Source organism: Ctenopharyngodon idella, chromosome 8, assembly GCF_019924925.1.
Source record: "Ctenopharyngodon idella isolate HZGC_01 chromosome 8, HZGC01, whole genome shotgun sequence".
NCBI classification, from domain to species: Eukaryota; Metazoa; Chordata; class Actinopteri; order Cypriniformes; family Xenocyprididae; genus Ctenopharyngodon; species Ctenopharyngodon idella.
The window spans coordinates 5,795,900-5,817,799 of record NC_067227.1 but is presented as its reverse complement, the minus strand read 5'-3'; the positions used below and the strand labels follow the sequence as shown (position 1 = coordinate 5,817,799).

The following is a 21,900-nucleotide window of genomic DNA, read 5'->3' as shown; positions in this document are numbered from 1 at the left end:
GAAGAAACAAAAGTGTTTGTTAGATCATATTTTCCAAACATTTCTCACATAAAAAAAGTCTCCAATTTCAAATCTTGACGTTTGAAAAGTCTAATAAGTAAGACAACATGAATGTAAAATGATTCCAGTAAAAGAGGTAATATTATCGTATAATATTGTATAGTGACTATTAAAGGTTTTGCAAATTACTGAGGTGGAGGGCCATTGCAGCATGCACATTTTTAATTAAAAATAAAGAAAAGATTTGAAAACAAAATCAATGGAAATATACCTGCAAATAGTGCATTTTATCTTCCTGAAGCTCCCTCAATGGATAACCCTGGGGGCCCCCCCTTTCTAAGGTTGAGAATTCGTATTTGGCAATACGGTCTACCGTCATGATATCACCAGCGGAGCTATAGTCAAATGGTCTGTCAAATATTAAGTCCGGATGAATGCCTCCATCCTGGCTGTTTTCTGCAAATGCAGAAAGCATATATATCAGGATTAAAAATCAGTGTGCTCAAAATACACAGACAGACAGACATACAGACAGACGGATAGGTAGTAAAAAAAAAAATCTTTTTATAGATTTACGGGGTCCGCATTAGAATTGGAGGTCGTAAAAAATGCTTTATTTGAAATCATTAGAATCCATTGAAGTGTCTTGTACTGAAAATCATGACTGACTGTTGCAATTTAATTAAGCAGTGCTACCGAATCCAGCTAGAGCAAACTGTCATTTAAGATTCCCTAAAATTTGTTTTGGTGCAAAAGATTCTCTAAGGGGGACAAACAATTTTTTTTTTTTTTTTTTTTTTTCAGAACTTTAAAAACAGTTGTAGGGCAATGTGAAATGCTGATCTTAAGGCAAAATGGGGGCACACAGCGGGATGACAGATGAGATCAGCTATTAGCACAGGCAGCTGAGCTTAGCATGCATTTGAGTGAGACACAAGTACAAGAAGCAACCCTTATACATACAACTGAGTTGTGTTACACAAGGCAAACCGTCTGAAAAGAAGCAGAGCACTGGTAAAATTAAGATTACAAATTCCATTTCTTGCACATATTCCTTATGACTGCAAACTAAGAAATGGTGCCAAACAGCAGGAAGGGTAATGAAATACAGCTAACAGCAAAGTCAAACACTTAACACCTACATTCAGCAATACATAATGACAGCTTCATTTACTAACAGTCTGTGATTAAGCATATTAATCATATAATTATCATGTGACCTCTAGTTTCTTTTTATGGGAATCCAGATAAATTCTTTTACATTGTTGCAATTTTTTTTTTCATTTTAATATTTTCTGTACAAATTTTTACAAGGTAACCATAGTTGCAAACAAAATACCATTTGGTATTTTCTTAGGTTCAGAAAATGATGGGCATAGTAAATTAATATGGGGGTTCATTGAAAGGAATTTTTTGTACAATGTAAAAAAAATGCCAGGATTTTACAGGATTAAAGGGTATTATTTTACAATAAACTGCTGTAGTCAGATTTATTTATTTATTTATTTTGTGAAATCAATGCATGCTGGGAGATTTTCTTACAAATTATTGTGAATCAACGGAATGATGCTAACATCATAATAATTTACTGCTCTTGTTTTACTGTGAATTCACATTATAAATTTGTCTTTAACCATGCAACTGTAATACATTTAATTGTTTACCACTGCAATTGTTTTTAAGTCACCATAATGGAGATTAGTGTTCAATTTGCTTGGGATCAGTCAGAAGTGTGACAAATGAAAACATTTGTTAAAACCCTGACAAGCTACAATATAAATGAGCTTATTGGCTGATTTTAAGTAAGACAAACTATTCTTAGCATGAATATGAAGATTTTATTTTAGCATTATTTAAGCAATAACTTATTTTAAATTCATAACTGTTTGTGGATGGATCTTTCTCAACAGTGAAGCAACTGCTGAAATACATCTTTGAAATGTGTGACATCAGCACTCAACATACAAAACAACAATGGTGACACTCTACAAATAATTAAAAAATAAAAAAGATAAAAAGTGATAAAAAAAAAGCTCTGACCTTTACAAAATAAACCAAAAACACAAACTGCTAAAGGTGAACCAAAAATAAGCACAGAGAAAACCAACAAGTATCAAAAGTTGCATCCCAAATGACGCAGTATACACTATGCACTTATACAATATATTCTTATGCACTATGTACTCAACCATGTAGTGTATAAATTTTACAAGGTTATTTTGTCATTCAAAATCAAAGTCTGATAGCCCCTCCACCTCCGCTATGTAATTAAAGCTGCAAAAGTTGAGTGCATGAAGTGTCCAACATTCCACACTTCATTTTTTCGGTTAATTTACCCTTATAGGTCTTTTTGACCCCAAATAACGTTTGCTAAAAAAAAAAAAAAAGAAAAGAAAAAAGTTCTCTTTGTCCAAATGGCATGAGGCTTTGTACAGTTGTCAACACTTTCTAGACCTACAAATAAAAAAAAAATTAGAATGATATCTTGTTTTTATGTTAGTGTAAAAAAAAAAAAGTCACACTCAGGGTCTTTGGGGTCAGGCAACAAAACGTAATTTTGTAACAAAATAATTGTTTTTTGTTGTTGTTGTTGTTGTTTTTTAAACAAATGTAATTTTACTCTGTTTATTGTTTTTACTCAACATTTGTGCAGTTTTTGGAGGATTTATGATAATTTTTACATTTATATAAATAAATTAAAAAATATTTCTAAATAGGTATTTTTATGTAAAATTCACTTTATAAAAGACCCACATTTCTAACTTTCATTCATGGGGATAACATGGATAATTTGACATGGTTTAGTGTAAGATTTTTGCCCATCTTTTGGAAAATGCAGTTTTAAAAGTGAAAAATTATCACTTTATCCAGTAGATGGCTGCAGAGCTCCACTATTTGCTATGTGCTATCTGACTAACTTAAAGACATCTTTTCACAAGTTTTATTTATTTTATTTTTTTCAGTTGGATTCATATCTAAATATTATGAAATCACAATTGTAACGATAAAAGTTACTTTTTGTCAAAGTTTAAAATTTTTTGTACAAAAAAAAAAAAAAATCAGTTTTTCAATAATGTTACATTATGACGAGACCCCGCTTAGAAAATGGACAAAATTCATCCTCAAAATCAACATCAACATCCCAGAGCGCTGGATTGTCTTCCCCCGGCCCTGACTACACCTGCAGTATTTTGGCCAGTGGTACTGCAGGGGAATTAACTAGTGACATCATGCAAATAAGGTTGTTGCGTGGGTGAAATAATTATGCTGTAATTTTGGGCAGTCTTGCTTGCTCTTCTTTACTTTTATTTTTTTTTTAATGCTCCATTGCAATTCCCTTTCGAAGTGGAACTCATCACTGAGTCTTGGATTGACTCTATGGGGAATGCCATCAGTGTGACTGGTGTCTGAAGCACGTGTGAACACCAACGCCAATTTTTCATTGGCTGATAACAGTCCGTGACATCATTAGTGGAGAACCCAGAAGTATAAGAGGCACACATCATCAGCTTTTTTGTCTTCAGGAGCCATTTCTTTGAATAGTGCGTAGTGAAGGCCGATTGGAAATACTAGCAAGCACTTCAAGAAGTGTGTGCCTCCATGTCCCTGATTTTTGACATCTAAGGACACACACAAGCTGTGCATTCTGTGCTTGGGTGAAGAGCATGCATGTTCAGTGAACGAGGCCTCTATTTGAGGTTCAGAGCCCTCTATTTGAGCGACGTTTGTGTTTACATCACTCAAATAGAACGCTTAGCCAGGTAGCCAGGCAACAGACAAATGACCAAACCTGAGTGGCGACGTCACTTCACGGATTCTACCAGCACGATTCAGCACAGTTAGACAACCGTGCTGAGAACGATTTGTAATCGTGCCGTGCCGTACCAGGCTCAAGTGGAAACACAACCGGAACTGTTCCTTACCATTCTAAGAATCATTCAGCCCGACGGTGGAAAAGTGGCTTATGTGAGTCTTTCAAGGGTTGCACCCTGGGTTGACACTCCGTTAAATAATCCTTTAATCAACTTATGCTATGCCCACTATTGTTGTACATATTCTCACCTAGTGAGGCAAGCATTCCCTCAGCATGGCAGAGTGGATATTTGTTCCCCTATAGTGTCAATCCAAGATGCAGTATTGCGTTCCACTTCAAATGGGAATGTCTCAGGTTACAACTGTAACCATGGTTCCCTGAGAAGGGGAACGAGACACTTTGTCTCGTTGCCATGCCTTGGGCCTGCCGGCACGTCTCCTTCAGACAAAGAAGTTGTTGATGTGTGTTATGGGCATCCTCTTATACTTCTGGGCACTTTGCTAATGATGTCATGGACTGTCGACAGCCAATGAAAAATTGGCATGTGTTCACATGTGCTTCAGACACCGGTAGCGCTGATGGCATTCCCCATAGCGTCAATCCAAGATACAGTGTGTCATTTCCCATCTCAGTCGTAACCTGAGAGGTGTTTTTTTTTTCATCTTTCTGGATTTATGTCATTTAAAATGTTTAGATATAGCAATCTACAGCAGGCTTACTGAAGCATTTGCCTGTGACAAATAAGAACTTTGCAGCAAAATTTATACAGTGGTGCTTACTCCAAAGAAAACTTAATTGTGTCAGCTAAACATATTAATAAGAGACTAAAACAATAATTTAAAATCATGTCCATCCATCTCAAAATGTAGGTCACATGATAAACCCAATGACTGTAATCATCATTGTAGATTTGATTTTTTTTTTCAAACATGGCAGTAATGTATGTAAAATTAATTAATTAATTAGTTCATTAATAATTAATTCCAAAGACAAATGATAATAAAAACATAATGGATGAAACTTTCTTTACTTCCTTTCTTCACCACCATCAACATCTGAGGTTGTGTTATAATACCATTGAATAAATACTATCATACTACACATTCTGTATACATTTTGTGCATCTTTAAATAATTTTTTCTATGCATGTGATAGCAGGATGATCTATTTTCACCAGAGTTATACAAGCAGAGCACATTTGCCTTTTCCCACAATCCAAGGCACCTTGTTTGTAATTTTTTTCGTTTTAGCATTTTCACTAGTGACCATTCAAGATTCTTACTGAATAAAGTTATTTGACAAGTATTTAATTCTAGAATTTACAAGTATTTATTGTTGCATAGTACTGTGTACTATATATTGTGTATTATTTTGAAAACAGCATTGCTTTTTCCTTGAAAAATGTTAAAAGAAGCTCAGTGTTCCTTACCTTCATCCACTTCATCGTTGGACATGATGGCCACACATTTCTCCCAGACCATCTTGACGTCTGCCCTGTAGCGGTCACAAGCCCACAAGAACATGGGAAGGAGGATTGATTGTGCTATTGAGCACCAGAGCACACATAGGACCATCCAGCTGTAAGAGCGGTCAAATTTCAGGCTGGCAAAGCTCACCACCTACAATGAAGCACGGCAGTTATTTATATGGTAAAAAGCAAAGCAAAATGGCATACAGACACATACAGTTCCCCTTATGCATCATTTAACCATGGCGGTGATAAACAAAGTCCCACTTTTTATTAGGTGTCTTTAACTATTTTGTGCTAACATTTAAATTAATAATTTTATACAATACACATATTGTGTACATACATGCTTTACATTGTACTTGTAATGTATTTAAAAAAATACCTGCATATAATTACATCTGTAATTAATTTCTGTTATTACATCTATAATTACACTGTTGACCTTTCCCTTACACCTGCAGCCTTAAACCTACTCATACCACCAAACCTGTCCCTAACCTTGCACGTATCCCACATACCAGACTAGTTGGTTTCACTTGCTAATATTGCACCTTCCCGAGATGGGTGGGGAACAAATATGATAGGGATAGAGGGAGAGAAATATGAAGCTTCATTGGGGTCATTAGGTGGGCACCCTCTTTCCTATAGATGTTTCAATGATATATGCCCACGACACCTCATTGGCGACATTTGGTGTCCCAGGTGAGCCCCCCTCTGCTTTTACCCCCACTCTGTGCCTCTGTTGTTACAGGGCCCAATTGATGTCCCTCCTCTTAACCAAGAGCCATCAACTCGTGCCAGGATGGTCTACAAGGCTGAGGCCTTCTCTCCCTTGCTGAACATGGCCAACAATGTCTCTGTGCTTTAAAGGCTGATTTAGCCTGCTGTACAGTCCACTTCTTTCCAGTGTTGAGGGCAGGACTAGAACTATTTGGGTTAACATGGATCACAGAATTCAGTGTCATTTCCAGCATTTGGAGCATTTGTACACCAGAAACTCCAAGGTGCCTTTTCCATACAGCCCTATGTTGCTCATGTACCTGGGGAAGCCTAGCCATTTTTTAACAAATGAGCTTATCACCCTTTCTAATTTTCAACTTTCGAGACTGAGACCTCGTAGATGGTCAGAGGCCACATCAGCCATGGTAAGAGACAGAATTTAAAAAAGTTTTAACCTGCCAGGGACCAAGGACTTACTAAAGGTGTCCCACCTGAGCTGGTCCACTAGTTCTTTGTCCTTGAAAGTAGCATCATACCAGCGACTCAGGCTCTTAACTGGTTTCTCCGTCACCGTGGGTATGGGCTCTTCCCCAATGAAGAAACAATGGTCTGACAGTCTTTCCTTTATTATTGATATGCTCCTAGATTTACTTGACTTTATCTTCATCCAGGCCCACTCAATGTTCTCCTGCAACTTTTCCAAAAGCCACCTGGTGCAGGCCTTGGTTCCCAAGCCACAGACTCTCTCTTGTGTTAAATAATCGTGTTTTCAATATTGACCAAAAATAATTGCCATAATTGAGCAGCACTAGCTGCAAGCATCTAATTCTTCAACACATATCTAGAATACTGTTAGTGACTCCACACACTGTTGGTTAGATCCAAGCCATGCTCTCTGTTTACATAATATCTACAATGTTAAGATAAATTATTGGATGTTATTGATCCTATTCAACAACACACATAAGAACAAACCAACGTGATCTCATGAGAAAACGTGTGTATTTTTACGTAAATTGTGGTTCTACCACGCCCAGATAGCACACATACGTCTGCAAGACGTCTGTTAAAGATCACTTAATCTGGAAAGCATCTGCTGTTTACAAACATCTGATAGACGTCTTGAAGATGTCAGTTTTACATACATTCTAAATCATAAACATCTTAAAGACATCTTCTAAACGTCTCTTTGACATCTGACAGGAAACGTCCTATAGACGTATTGCAGATGAGCAAACACTCTAAAAAATACGTCTTCCAGACGTAAACACACACATCAAATAGACGTCTCCGAGATGTACGTGCGCTATCAGGGGTACATTTACTTACGTTTTCATACACACAAAAACCTACAACATTGACGTATTTATAGCACTAAAACGTAAAAATACTTACGTATTAACAGCAAAAAAAAAAACAAAAAAAACAAAACAAAAAAACGTAAATCATGTAACGTAAGGTGTGAATGTATATGAATTCCCATGTTAAAATCGTGGCTTTAATGATTTAACGATGTTTTTAGTCGAATTTATTAAAAGCAGTTTACTCATCTACTTAATATGAAATAACATTTCTGTTCGTGGCTTGTGCTGCTCGTTTCGGAGGGTTACATAATGTTAAACAAGACTATAATTTGAAACCTTATGAATAAAATTTCTGTAATTGTTTAACCATTTTGTAATATTTAGTTTGTTTGCTGTGAGACACAGAAGGCGTTTTCTCCTTTGCAGCGACTGACAATACAACCATAAGATACACCAAAACACAACATAAATTCACAAATCACATCCATTTTATTTGTTCGCTGTACTCCAAATCTTTAGAATCCATATGTTTGTAAGCAACAGATCCAAATTCAGCCCTTTATCCATCGATCTTCATCTTCATTCTCAGCAACAGCAACCGTCACAGTCAAAGCTCGCGCTCGTTATGATTCAAATTTGAAAGTAGCGCCACCCTCGAGAAGCGTTACGACATGGTTTACGGCACTGATATCGAACGCTCATTGGTTCTCATCTGCTTCGTCACAGATTGCGACATGCCGTGTTTCAGTGGACTGACATTTGAAATAACTGCGCGCCTTCACGGAGAGAAGCAGGATTTATCATATTTTCATGGATTAAAAAGTTAAATTCTGCTCTGTACCCTATAAAAAACTTACCGCCAGAGAGGACTGTGACTGGAATCATCATCATTTGAACTACTTTTGGTACCACTTTTGACATTTTCGCAAAAAATAAATTATTGTGATTACGCTTGTTTGTCTGTCATTCTTTTATTTATAACAGTAGGTAGTTTAAAGAAATGGTTATGGGTAGGTTTAGGGGTAGGTGTAGGATTGGTGGCTCAAAATATCGTTTTAATGTTATATTTTTACTAAAATTGTCATTTTCCTACACATTTCTGTTCTTTATGTTTTATTCTTTTAACATTCTGTATAAAATGGGTAGGTTTAGGTTCGGGATGGGGTTTAGGGATCTTACATTTATCTATAAAACGATAAAATGGAAATTATACATATATCTTTATGACATGAAAGATTCGTAAATATTTTACGTTTTTTCGCTGTAAAAACGTAAGTATTTTTACGTTTTAGTGCCATAATTACGTCAATATTGTACGTTTTAGCACCTTTCTAAACGTACAAAAATGTACGTTTTGTGTCTTTGAAAGTTACGTATTAATACCTACGTATTAACAATGAGACCAGGCTGAACAAACATGCCTGCTCAGAGGTGGACTTTGTCAGACTTGGACCTTGTTCGCCATGCACAGAGCAACCATCATATTTCAACCTTTTCAACATCATTTTGATATATGATGAATGCACAACAGATGGCAATATGGATACTTTAATTAATGCTTCTGCTTTCACTGCTTCTGTCAGACTGAAGGACTGGCGCTCCAGCACATTTGCAGTTTAGATGATCAGTGGTGAACAATCACATTTCTGATTGCAACATTGTGATTAACTCTATACGACGATTAATTTTTTCACATGCATGATTCAAAGTCACATTTTTGTGCAAGGGACAATTTATTGTTACACCTCAACGATAAAATGGAAATTTTATCGTAATACTAATTAACTCAATAACCAAGACACATCTGTAAGGCAACATTTAGTGGCCTCTTCATGGGGCTTCTTTTTGGAGAAGAATGTATATTCTGTACATTGTAATGTAGGTTTAGGGTTGGGGCAGATGTAGACATTAATAAAACACAATCTGATAAGTAGCAAATTTAATTTATTGTTATTTTATGGTGAGATTTTGCGTCACTTCCGGCCATAGTTCTATCCCTTCCTGTGCCTGGTGCCATTCAAGAGGAAACAGATTTACTTAAAGGAAATTACTACCTAAAGGAGATGATTACCTAAATATATTCTATAGCCTTGATGTATGAAGATAGGAGAGAATTTAAATTCTCAAAGTGTTTAAAAGCAGCATGTGAACTAGAGTTCCTTCAGTACTGATCTAGAATGACTAGGCTATACCGATGAGGATGATGAAATTTTAAGACCATTTTATGCCACTGAATATATAATAATATAACAGCATAATGCATGTAGACCTACACACTTTCAAATGACAACCATTTAATTCTTTAGATGATGGAAATTAAGGATCAAAAAATGTAATATCCTAAATAAAAAACTTGAATAAATGGTAAATATTTTCTAAAAATTGCAAAGTAACAAGTAAAACAAAAAAACTGCAAATGCACAAAAGGCACTATGGAGATTTTCCATTTACAGATTTTTTCCTGACCTTCTTTTCTCAGTAATGTAAGGGTGCACTATTTCTGAAAACACAAACCCCTACTTAGCAGTCAGATGTCCGTATGAACAAAGACATTTATATTTGCACCGGAACAGTGGATTGGCTTTTAAATCCAGAGCATTCGGACTTCTTCTTCCAAACTGTCTGTAGTTGTCAGGAAAACACTATAACGCCTCAAATAACGCCTTTTTTCACCTGTCGATGACTGGTCTGTGTAGGAACTGCAGATGACAGCATGATTGAAAAATGTTGGTGACACTCATTATCATGTAAACAAAATGGCCGATATATTTCATCACCAAAAATTATTGAGGTTATGTACATATATTGTGCAATAAGTCGATATATTGATTATTGCGACAGCCAAAGGCCTAATATAAAGTCCCTATAAGTATATAAAGTCGTTATTTTTGTTTTGTTTTAGCGCACAAAAAATATTCTCGTCGCTTCATAAGATTAAGGTTTGAACCACTGCAGTCACATGGACTATTTTAACAATGTCTTTAGTAGTTTTCTGGGCTTTGAAAGTGGTGGTTAAACTGCTGTCTATGGAGGAGTCAGAGAGCTCTCGGATTTCATCAAAAATATCTTAATTTGTGTTCTGAAGATGAACGAAGGTCTTACAGGTTTGGAACGACATGAGGGTAAGTAATTAATGACAGAATTTTCATTTTTGGGTGAACTAACCCTTTAACAGCAAGTATATGTACCATTTTTGGAAGTAACAAGAACAAATAATCTTATAATTGACAGTTAAAAACCATAAACTGGCATTTCTTAGAATTCCCACTTTACGTTTGATGTTTTTTAAAAATGTAATTATTGTGTTTCTTCTTAGTTTTTTCTTATCAGTTATGTACATTCGGGTTTTATGTTACATCTTATGTTGTTATATGAATGTTTACTGCATTATTGTAGTGTCATATGTGTTACCATGATGGTGTTTTGTATTTGTGTGTATGACACTGTGTGCACCTTCTATATATTAGTATTTACCTCAGCTTGTGAAAAAGCTACTTGTGATGAACATTGATTCATTATGTGGCTTTCTCTTTACCACCACTGTTAATATGGATATGTTAATATGTGGATTTCAAAGTACAAAACAGATTTTAGCAGAAAAGGCTTTTGGATTTACCTTCAGACACTGGCTAATGCAGAAGCGTTTCCATCAACGCCATGCGACATTTTTTAGCTATGTGAAACTTTGAGAATTGTTCCAAGGAGTTTTCTAACTGACATATATGAGGATTTCATATAGGATCATTATAATCAAAGGCACTATCTTTGTCAGTAGTCCTCAAAAAGTCAATATCAATCATAAGTCAATCAAGAGCAACTCCTCAACTCATTTACCTGCAAAGATAAATTAAGCGCAGCGTTAGTTCAGTCAGGCCACGTAGGAATAGTGCTGCGGTCAGCTGTCAAATCACTCCAATCACTACTATTCTCCTATTAGACCGGGGACATATATACGTGGCATTACTGCTCGGTAAGTATGCTCAAACTGCTCGCAACCCTCCCTCCCTCCCTCCCCGCTATAAGTATCAGCATATTACTGTGCACCTTCTGGGTGTTGTCTTATTTTTTGTTTCAGATTACCAAGGCTTTAAAGTCCTAGCTGGCATGGACCTCACTGCTGAGAGACACTCATCCTCATAGCCAAGCTACAGTATAAATGTCCCACTGCCACGTCTACACATTACCACTGTTTCGCTTTAAAGACATTACTAAAGTGTCTTAATCGTCTGTATATTTCCCAAGCTGATGGTTCCATGGGGGGTTAATGCTAAAGCTGTTGTATGTTCAATTAATTACGGAGCAAGAACCCCCATAAGGAACCATACTGCCAAACTAACTTGCCAAAGTGGTCCTGTCTGAAGTAACACTTATAACTCCACTAAAGCCCTTCTTGAAAATCATGTCCTTTTAAATGAAAACAAACACTCACCAATATGGGGAATCCAGTTAGAAAATCATATATGAAGACTATTCCACTGATCAGATAGGTGATCTGCAGCGATGTCTTAATGGGCTCTGACCCATCAATGGATGAACGCCTTTTGCCCTGAGCATCCTCCACTACGATGGTGGGAACATTAAATTTGTTTTTGTCCATGTTTTGGCCCATCTGGATGGAAAAGGTCTGGAAGAGGGCAATTCCAATACAGATGACGCCCATCACCACACTCCCGCTGATCAGCAAGAGGAAGCAGACGCCAAAGCCCAAGCCAATCTCTGTCACAATGAAGCGACAGTTGTCGTGGGTGTAAAAGCGTTCTGTGGTATCATGCCAGCCCACAGCAGGCAAGGTGGACAGAATGAATGACACCATCCAGATGCCCATGACGGTATGGACAGCCTGCTTTTTGGTGTTACTCAACCTGGTAGAAGATAAAGGAGATCAAAGATTAAAAGTCTTGATGAAAGGTTAATAAATCGGCAAAAACAGAATAACACATCTCTGAGGAGAATTTCTTTTTAATAATACTAGAATTGATATACTGGTTATATAAGTGGCTAATAAAACTAGATTGCATTATTGAGCTTAATCATGTATAACTCTGTTTTTGCAACATTGCTATTAAACTGTTTGGTCCAGTTAATTTTACTGAGGATTGTTATAACACAGGGTGAGTTGTAACTTGTAACATCATCAGTTAGAATCCACATAGAAAATACTGTAGGTATAGGGATGAAATGAACATCAAACCATGTCCACCATACCACACTTTTCTAATCGCTACTGTTACAACTCACCCCAGTAGTGGGATAAATTGTAACAACATCACCCTGTGTACTTGCCATTATTTACACAGTGGGGAAATTATATCAACGTTTGGCATAAATGTTGCAAAATCAAAACACGTTTTCATACACACAAGAATGTACAATATTGATGTATTGACAGCAATAAAACGTAAATTATTTACGTATCCAAGTGTGAATGTGTATGAATTCCAATGTATTAATATTAAAATCGTGGCATTATGTTTTGTTTCTGTTGTAATCAACTATCATATCAATGACATATAAATGTTTTAGTCACATTTATTAAATGCAGTTATGCTCATTAATATGAAAAAACATTTCTGTTCGTGACTTGTGTTGCAAACTCGTTTCGGAGGATTACATAATGTTAAACAAGAATACACTTTAAAACCTTAAAATTAATAACATTTCTGTAATTGTTTAACCATTTTGTAATATTTGGTTTGTTTGCTGTGAGACACAAAAGGCGTTTTCTCCGATGCAACGACTGACAATACAACCATAAGATACACCAAAATACAACATAAATTCAAAATCACATTTTATTTGTTCACTGTACTCCAAACTGGTGATGTGACATTTTTGACACCGAAGCTTCGAAGCTTGTATCAAAAAAAAAGAAAAAAAGAAAGAAAAAGAAACATCTCACAGTGAAGATGTACCAGAGCTTGATTCGTTTTGCCATAACCACGTAATCTGTGATGTCCGAAGCTTCGTTATCGCACACAACCACGTGACTGCTTCGTATTCTGATTCAGGTGTCAAGTGTCATTCGCTTTTTTGAATCACAATTAAAATAAATATTTACATGTGTAGTTTTGTGCATGTTCAGTTTGTATTTATTCCCAGTTCATTAGTACATTACTTCAACTGACCATTCTATGATAATTATCGTTTAGGGCCTATTTTTTATAATATATGTGTTTACGTGCCTGATAACCGATATGCAGAACCGACATTTATTTACAGTTATACTTGTTTTTGACACAATAAATTTTTTTTTTTTTTGTTGTTTTAGATTTTGACCCCTATTCATTTGGCATTCTTTGCAAACTGCCAGCCCTGGCAATGACTGAGTGAAGTAAGTCCATACTTCATTTTGGTTTTTCCTCCTTTCAGTCATCTTAAAAAAAAAGTGTTGAAATTTAGTAGTCTTTCATGTTAATTTTAATCTTCATATTACAAAAATAATTTTATTTATAAAAAAGCATCAGCAGCAACACTAATGTTAACAATAAGCAAAAGAATGTGTAATGTTTTCAAATGGAGAAAATGAATTAAAGACAGGAGTCATATCAACTTTGCAGAAATGTAATACTTCATTTTAAACTACAGTTTTAGTAGATTTATAAGCTGTTTAATAGGCTCAAGAGTGAAGAATAATTCGCTGGATAATGTTAAATAACTGAATAATATTCTCTGGAATATTGAAATATAACAAAGAAAACATCGTATTTTATTGCATTTCTCAACTGGTATGTTATATCAGAATTATTAATACTGTTTTTGTCGTTCTAGATTATGAAATATCTGCTGACAAAGCTCTGTTTATCTATGCATTTACACAGAACTATACTCAAACTGCGATCGCTTGCGGAGATAATAATTAATTTCCATAGAGCTGTGTTTATTTGGATGTTTATTAGCGAATTAATGGTTATATAGTAAATGTTTATATAATTACGGTGTTTTAAACAAGTGAATCTTGAATGCTTAAATATAGGGGAAAATATCGGTAAATCGATATATCGGTCGATCTCTACATACATGTAGGTTGTTCACAGAGAGAAAATTGGATATGGTCGCTACTGCATCCCACTTTCTTTTCACCCCCCATAGGAAATATCAAAAGTGAGATCTTTTTAACATTTTAAAAATGAGACAAAAATGAGGTTACTTTAACATCGAATGGAGACTTTTGCTTGAGTCTACTGCTTCTCACACTTGTCTCCTGAGACAAAAACTCTAACACTCTCCCAATGGTCTCCTTTAAAGTTTTAGAAGAGATTTCAACAGCATCACACACTGCGCTCAGATTTTTCTCCTTAACTAGAGTCTCTGGTGGTCTCACATTTGTCCCCTTAAAAGTTTAGAAGATATTTCAATAACATCACACATTGTGCTCAGATTTTTCTCTTATAGGCTTAAACGCTAAAATTATGGACTTTATTGGTGCACACTTTGTAAAGTTGAGATCTCATCTAAACTTTAAGAGACAAATGTGAGAGCTTCAGAGTCTCTAGCTGAGGAGAAAAATCTGAGCACAGTGTGCAATGTTACTGAGGTCCCTTCTAAAACTTCAGAGAAGACAAGTGTTAGACTATTGGAGTCTTTAGTTTAGGAGAAAAATCAGAGCACAGTGTGTGATGTTGCTAGGATCTCTTCTAAACTTTAGATGAGACAAATGTGAGAGCTTCAGAGTCTTTAGTTTAGGAGAAAAATTTGAGCACAATGTGTAATGTTATTGAGATCTCTTATGAAACTTTAGAGACAAATGTGAGAGCAGCAGTCTCTAAGAAACGAGAAAAAACTGAGCACAGTATATGAAGTTGATGAGATCTCTTCTGAATCTTTACAGGAGACAAATGTGAGAGATCCAGTGTCTCTAAATAAGAAGAATTGTCTGAGCACAGTGTGTGATGTTGTTGAGATCTCCTCTAAAACTTTAAAAGAGACCATTGTGAGAGTGTTAGAGTTTTTGTCTCAGGAGATAAGCGTGAGAAGCAGAAGGCTCAAGCAAAAGTTTCCATTTGATGTTAAAGTAACCTCATTTTTGTCTAGGAGAAACTTTTGAGATGTTAAAGAGATCTCATTTTTGATTTTTCTTTTCTAAGGGATGGTGAGTTGAAATACAAACATAAAGACATGCATTTTTATCCTCTGTCTTATGCCGTTGTTTTATCATAATTATTTATTTATATTTTCCACCTCTACAGTTTGATAGTAGTTTGTCAACAAAAACTAATTTTAGAGCTTCTTTTCATTGTTTGCTAATGGGGATTGGCAATCATTACACTCTAGAAAAGCATTCACCTGCAAATATTCATTCAATGCTTTGTGATGTGGGAGTGTATGAGAACAGCATAGACAAAAATAATAATCACACAGAAAAAAACACTCTAATGTCTCTCCAAACTACAGAGGACTGAGATAAAACATCTGTGATTAAAGGAGAGTTGTCCTCAAATTGAATCACTGCCCAGATATAGCTCTAAATTAACTGACTGTCTGTCTGGCAAATGTATCTAATAATATATATTTATTTGTGACATTGTCATTGACAGGCCTTTTTTCCAGTGGCTTGACACCAAAATCCAACATGACTGCATCAACAATTGGATTTCCCGAAACCTTCTTAAAGAACTCTACATTGTTCTTAAATTATACTTTAAGCTGTACCTTAATGTTACTAAGTGTTTCCCAAAATGTTTTTGGTTAAGTATACCTTCTGTCATTTATTCGTAAGGTTGGTCTGGGCCACTCTTAATTATACCTTATCACTGTTGACAGTTCACTCCGCTAGTGGCCACCACTGTGCAAAAAGCTTCTTTACATCTCAGTCTATACGAAGGAGGCTGCGTCCTCCGGAGGTCGGATTTGAAGGCTGCATACGTCATCAAGGATTTCATATTTAAGTAACCTTAATAAAATTGACTGATATTCATTGTGAGGTGTAAAATACTGTAATTTCTTTCTTACTTTGCAATCTAACAGTTATTTTTCTTAAATGAGACTGCCTCGATGATGTATGCAGCCTTCAAAGGGTGCAGCCCCTGAATTGGGACACAGCCATTGTTGAAAAATCTCTCGGCTTCCATATCCCGAACGAAGAGCGTTGATGGGCGTGCTCTTGCTCTTTCTCTGGGTGGTGTGTGTGTGCACGCTTATCAGGGAGAAATGCCTATACAAGGAATTCCACCCTTTATAATGTGATACAGGCCATACTCGAAAAAAATTTGGCAAAACATGTCTACAACTGGAAGTAGTATATTTGGCACAGAAATATGTCATACGTCCAACTCGTGTTTTGAAACTTTGGCCAAAGTTGTAACTTTAATTAAGGTATTACTTTTAGAGTCTTCGTAGCGTGCTAAGAGACAACTTTTTGGGAAATCCAGCCCAAATAGAGTAAAATTCAGTAAACCACTGCTGTGGACTATCTCCCTGAAGCCAACCATTAACAAAAGCTGAATGTCCACAGTAGCTATGTTTATATGCACTAATTTTTTAATGAATCAAATCCGATTTCAGATTCTGAATGTTCCATTTATATGAACCATAAACTTAGTATATTTGTTTACATGTGCATAACATGTATTCCAAACAACACTTCAGTGCACGCACAGCATCCAGTCGCTGCATTCAGAACAGGAGAAAGCCACTGTGATGCAAGCAATTTATATGCCAGTGCTTCTGGTCTCTCGCCCACACGCTGGTTTGCCATCGCAGAGGGCTCTCCAGCCTGACAGTGACACATCCGTGGTCACCACTATCCGTCTGTCCACCCTGCCCATCGCAGTACCCTGTTTGTACATAGCTGTGCCGAACCAGGGCGTCAGAGCCTCGAGACATGAACGCGTTATGACAAGGCACTTTATCCCCTCTCTCCACGCCTGTGGCGGGACTCGGTCCTGTAATCATAATTGCAACGGCCTCATATGCAGCAAGCCCAGCCGGCAGGCAGAGGCTGCAGCTGCCATTAGACCGAGCAGTGTTTGAAACGTTTTCAGAGGAATCGCCTTGCACAAACGAGGCCAGTGTATTGTGAATGGACTGGATTCTCTGCTCTGATAAGCGAGCGATCATCGTGGACGAGTCCAAAACAATACCCAGAAAAGTAATCGACTGGCAGGGCAGAAGCATCCTCTTTTATGTTCACAGACACACCTAGACACGCTAGATGGGCGAGGAGCCTGTGTTTGTGTTCCTCGAGCACACTCCTCGATTAAACGATGATCAGTCATCGAGATAGTTCAGCACGCGCATTCCACTGAGTCTCAGGGTTGAGAGCACTGCATTTATGCACAGCGTGAACGTACGGGGGGCCAGTCCGAATGGTAACACTTTGAACTGGTATGCAACACCTTCGAATGCAAATCGCAGAAAGCGCCTGTGATGAGGGGCTACCTAGATGTGAAAATAAGCATCTTTCAGATCCACCGCTATGAAATGGTCCCCGGGCTGAATGACAGTTCTCTTCTGGCCGCCGAGTGAACTCTGAGCAAGAACATGCTCTTTTGGCCACTGGCCCGTTATCGTGCATGGACCGTGCCCTTTTCCTCCTGGCACGAACATCAGGAACGCTGCTCTTTTTTTCTCCGCAGGAGGGGTCGGCTTTGCTCCGAAGCGGGGTTTCTTGAACTGCCTCTGACGAAGTGGCGGTTCAGTCTCGAGGTGGGAGCATATTCGGCTGATCACTGAGCTGATGATGATCTGGAACTTGATCTGGCAGCATCTTCGACTGCTTTAGTGCTTCTGTATACTTCTCAGAAAAAGCCTCCACTGCAACTCCAAAGAGACCCTACGGGCTCACCGGGGTGTCGAGGAGTTGCCTCTTCTCTGCATTTAGCATCTCAGTAAGCGTCAGCCACAGGTGACAAAGCAGAACCACAAGGCTGCCCATATTGCGGCCGATTCCCTGGGCGACCTTTTTAGATGCGGCCAAGGCTAGATCAGCTGCTGTCCACAATTTGCGGAATGACTCTGGGTCCAGGTCTTCTTCATCCAGGGACCTCAGCAGCCACATCTAGAATACCTGCAAGACTGCCATCGTGTGAAGGGCAGATGCTGTGTGTCCTGCAGAAATAGAGAGCTGTGGCTTGACATAGCTTAGAAGGCAATGAGGCGGTTTTCAAACCTCGGGACGGACATAGGTGAGCCGCAACTGCATCCTCAACGGTAGGTGGTCGAGCTCTTTTCTCCACCCCCTCCGCTGTCGTGAGAAGCTGAGTTCCTTGTGCATGGGCTCGGGCTGAGTGAGGGGAGCGCCATGAACAAGTGAGCTCCTCATGGAGCTCAGGGAAGAAAGGGGCGGGTCTCTGTGGTGCGTCCGTTTGGCGACTCGCGCCGAGGAAAGACCCGTCCATCTAACATTTAGACGGCTGTTCAGGGGCTGCCCAGTCAAACTCCAAATCTGCTACTGCCTCCGTGAGGATGCTCATCAGCTCCGTGTCCATTGAAGTCGGGGTGCAGCTAGCCTCTGAAGGGACCTCTGACCAGGCACCTGGGACAGAGGCACTCATGGACATGGCATCGTCCTCTCCACAGCTGAACAAGACCATTTCCGGCGCTTCTGCTGGAGGGTGGGAACTCTCGACGTGGACATTGGGCCGACGTCAGACCCTCGGTAGAGCGTCCTGAAGGACTAATCTACAGTCTGCTGGCCACTGCTGCGAACAACGGCCAGCCTCACACGAAGGATCTTGATTGGCAATTCCTCGCAGGCTCTGCAATCTGATCATCATCATAGAGGAAAGTGCACAAAGGATCTGAATGGGTATCAAATATTCTTCTCATTCCAAAAAAAAGACACTAAAGAAGTAAGACTTTGTGTAGATCTGAGAGAAGTGAATAAAGCGGTGGTAAGTGAAAGACACCCAGTACCAACAATAGACTGCAAGCAATGCAGGGAGCAAAGGTGTTTGCAAAACTGGAAGCCTGTAAGCGTTTCTAACAAGATGATCTGGCACCTGAATCCAGACAAATGACCACATTCATTATGCACCAGAGATGCTACTGTTTTAGGAAGGTTCCATTCAGATTGTCCAGTGCTCCTGAAGCATACCAGAAAGTCATGGACTCTATGTTATGTGGGATGCCAGGTGTGGTGTGCTACATGGATGATGTGGTCATGTTTGCTGAAAATGAAATGAGCTGGAGCAAAGACTGAGAAATGTTTTTCAAAGATTCCAAGAATAAGGACTGACCTTGAATAAAGAAAAATGTTTATTTGGACTTAAGCAGATTGAGATTTTGGGTCACACTGTCACAGTGGACGGAATAAAACCAGATCCACGAAAGGTTGAAGCAGTTTGTAATGCTCCCAGACCCGAAAATGTTGCACAGTTACATTCATTCTTAGGCACTTGTGGATTTTTGATGAAGTTTGTTCCCAATTACGCAAATCTGTCTGAGCCTCTCAGAAAAGTGACTAGACAAGGACAAGAGTGGCAGTGGTCATCTGAAGCAGAAAAATAACTAGTAAGCCATGCCTAGCATACTTCAACATGAGTGCTCCAGCAGTTGTGATTTGTAATGCAAGTCCAGTTGGACTTGGAGCAGTTTTGCTTCAGACACAAGAAGATGGAGCTAAGAAGCCTGTAGCATATGCGAGCCACTCTCTGACACCCACAGAAAGGCGTTACTCTCAGATAGAGCGGGCAGATAGGGTGCGTATTGGCAGTGGAACATTTCAGAGCATATTTGTGGGGAGGCAGATTTACTCTTCAAACTGATCATCGACCTCATTTATATGCTCAATCCAGAGAAGTCAAAGCTTTTGCCTCCTAGAATACAAAGACTTGGACTGAGATTGTATCCATATGACTACAAGATTGAACACATTGCACGAAAAGACAATGTTGCAGACTCACTTTCTAGACTTCCTTTACCGGAAACTGAGGACAACAGTTACATGGACACGTATATGGACAGAGTGTTGTCTGTAAAAATGATGGATGTACAAGAAACTTAAAAGAGCTACAATGGAAGATACTACCTTGACGCAACTGATTTCCATAGTGGAGACAGGACAGTGGCCTGCTACAATTCCTGAAACCCTACATCCATACAAACGCTGCTCAGAGGAGTTGTCAACCCCATGATGGTCTTTTGCTGCAGGGACACAGGATTGTTGTTCTTCTTCCCAAGCTTTGAAAATTGCACACAAGTCACATCAAGGTGTAATTCACACAAAGCAATTTTTGAGAAAAAATTCTATTGGCCTAATATGGACATGGATGTAGAAAGAATGGTCAAAAACTGTAATGCATGAAGAACAACCACTGCATCCATTACCACCCAAACAATGGGGCAAGATAGGTGTTGATTTGGTGGGTCCTATTCAGAATGTCTATATACTTACTGTTATAGACTACTACACATCGTATTCTGAAGCAGTAGTCATTGCTGACATACACTATATTGCCAAACGTTTTGGGATGCCTGCCTTTATGCGCACATGAACTTTAATGACATCCCATTCTTAATCTGTAGTGTTTAATATGGAGTTGGCCCACCCTTTGCAGCTATAACAGCTTCAACTCTTCTAGGAAGGCTTTCCACAAGGTTTAGGAGTGTGTTTATGGGAATTTTTGACCATTCTTCTAGAAGTGCATTTGTGAGGTTAGGCATTGATGTTGGACGAGAAGGCCTGGATCGCAGTCTCCGCTCTAATTCATCCCAAAGGTGTTCTATCGGGTTGAGGTCAGGACTCTGTGCAGGCCAGTCAAGTTCCTCCACACCAAACTCACTCATCCATGTCTTTATGGACCTTGCTTTGTGCACTGGTGCACAGCCATGTTGGAACAAGAAGGGGCCATCCCCAAACTGTTCGCACAAAGTTGGGAGCATGAAATTGTCCAAAATGTCTTGGTATGCTGAAGAATTAAGAGTTCCTTTCACTGGAACTAAGGGGCCAAGCCCAACCCCTGAAAAACAACCCGACACCATAATCCCCCCTCTACCAAACTTTACACTTGGCACAATGCAGTCAGGCAAGTGCCGTTCTCCTGGCAACCGCCAAACCCTGACTTGTCCATCGGATTGCCAGACAGAGAAGCGTGATTCGTCTCCACTGCTCTAAAGTCCAGTGGCAGCGTGCTTTACACCATTGCATCTGACCCTTTGCTGACCCATACCAGGACCTGCAGAAAAACAAAGCAATCAAGAAACTCAAGAGACAGTGGTCAAGTCAGATTCATCAAAAGAGCCACAGAGTTCCTTTGTTACAGTACAAGACACCCGTAGCAAGCCTTTCACTACCCGAAGCGGTAGAGTGATTAAGAAACCTGCTTGTTTCAAGGACATGATTATGTAAATGTTTGAGTATGTTTGTTGACTCTTTAGTCAGTTTGGATTGAAACAATATAGCAGTATATTGTGTTTAGAGTAACAGTAACAAAGTGGCTGAAACAAAAGTAATTTGTTATTTGATAGTAGAAGTTCTCTAATACTAACAAAGGGAGAGATGTAGTGTAGTGATATTGTGAGAACAGGGGTCTGAACAAGAGAGTTATTGCGAGAGTTATGAGAGCGATCATGTAGTTGATAGTGTGTTAAAGTTGAGATGACAACAATAAAGACTGGTTATTGAGACAAATAACACAACATAAACACATCAA

At 38.5% G+C, this 21,900-nt stretch overlaps 1 protein-coding gene across 4 annotated transcripts in view; it reads right to left on the bottom strand.

Moving 5' to 3' along the window:
- LOC127517601 (probable G-protein coupled receptor 153) overlaps positions 1–21,900 on the bottom strand; it is an 84,737-nt gene that overhangs the window by 6,917 nt on the left and 55,920 nt on the right. For 2 of the 4 annotated variants that reach the window (XM_051903469.1, XM_051903473.1), the window contains 3 exons: positions 11,739–12,171; positions 5,244–5,433; positions 272–456 (listed from right to left, as the gene is read on the bottom strand). In XM_051903469.1, coding sequence (XP_051759429.1) covers positions 272–456; positions 5,244–5,433; positions 11,739–12,171 — 808 coding nt within the window. Of the gene's footprint in view, positions 1–271; positions 457–963; positions 994–5,243; positions 5,434–11,738; positions 12,172–21,900 lie in introns of all 4 variants that reach the window. The other 2 variants (XM_051903470.1, XM_051903471.1) reach the window with 2 other exon arrangements.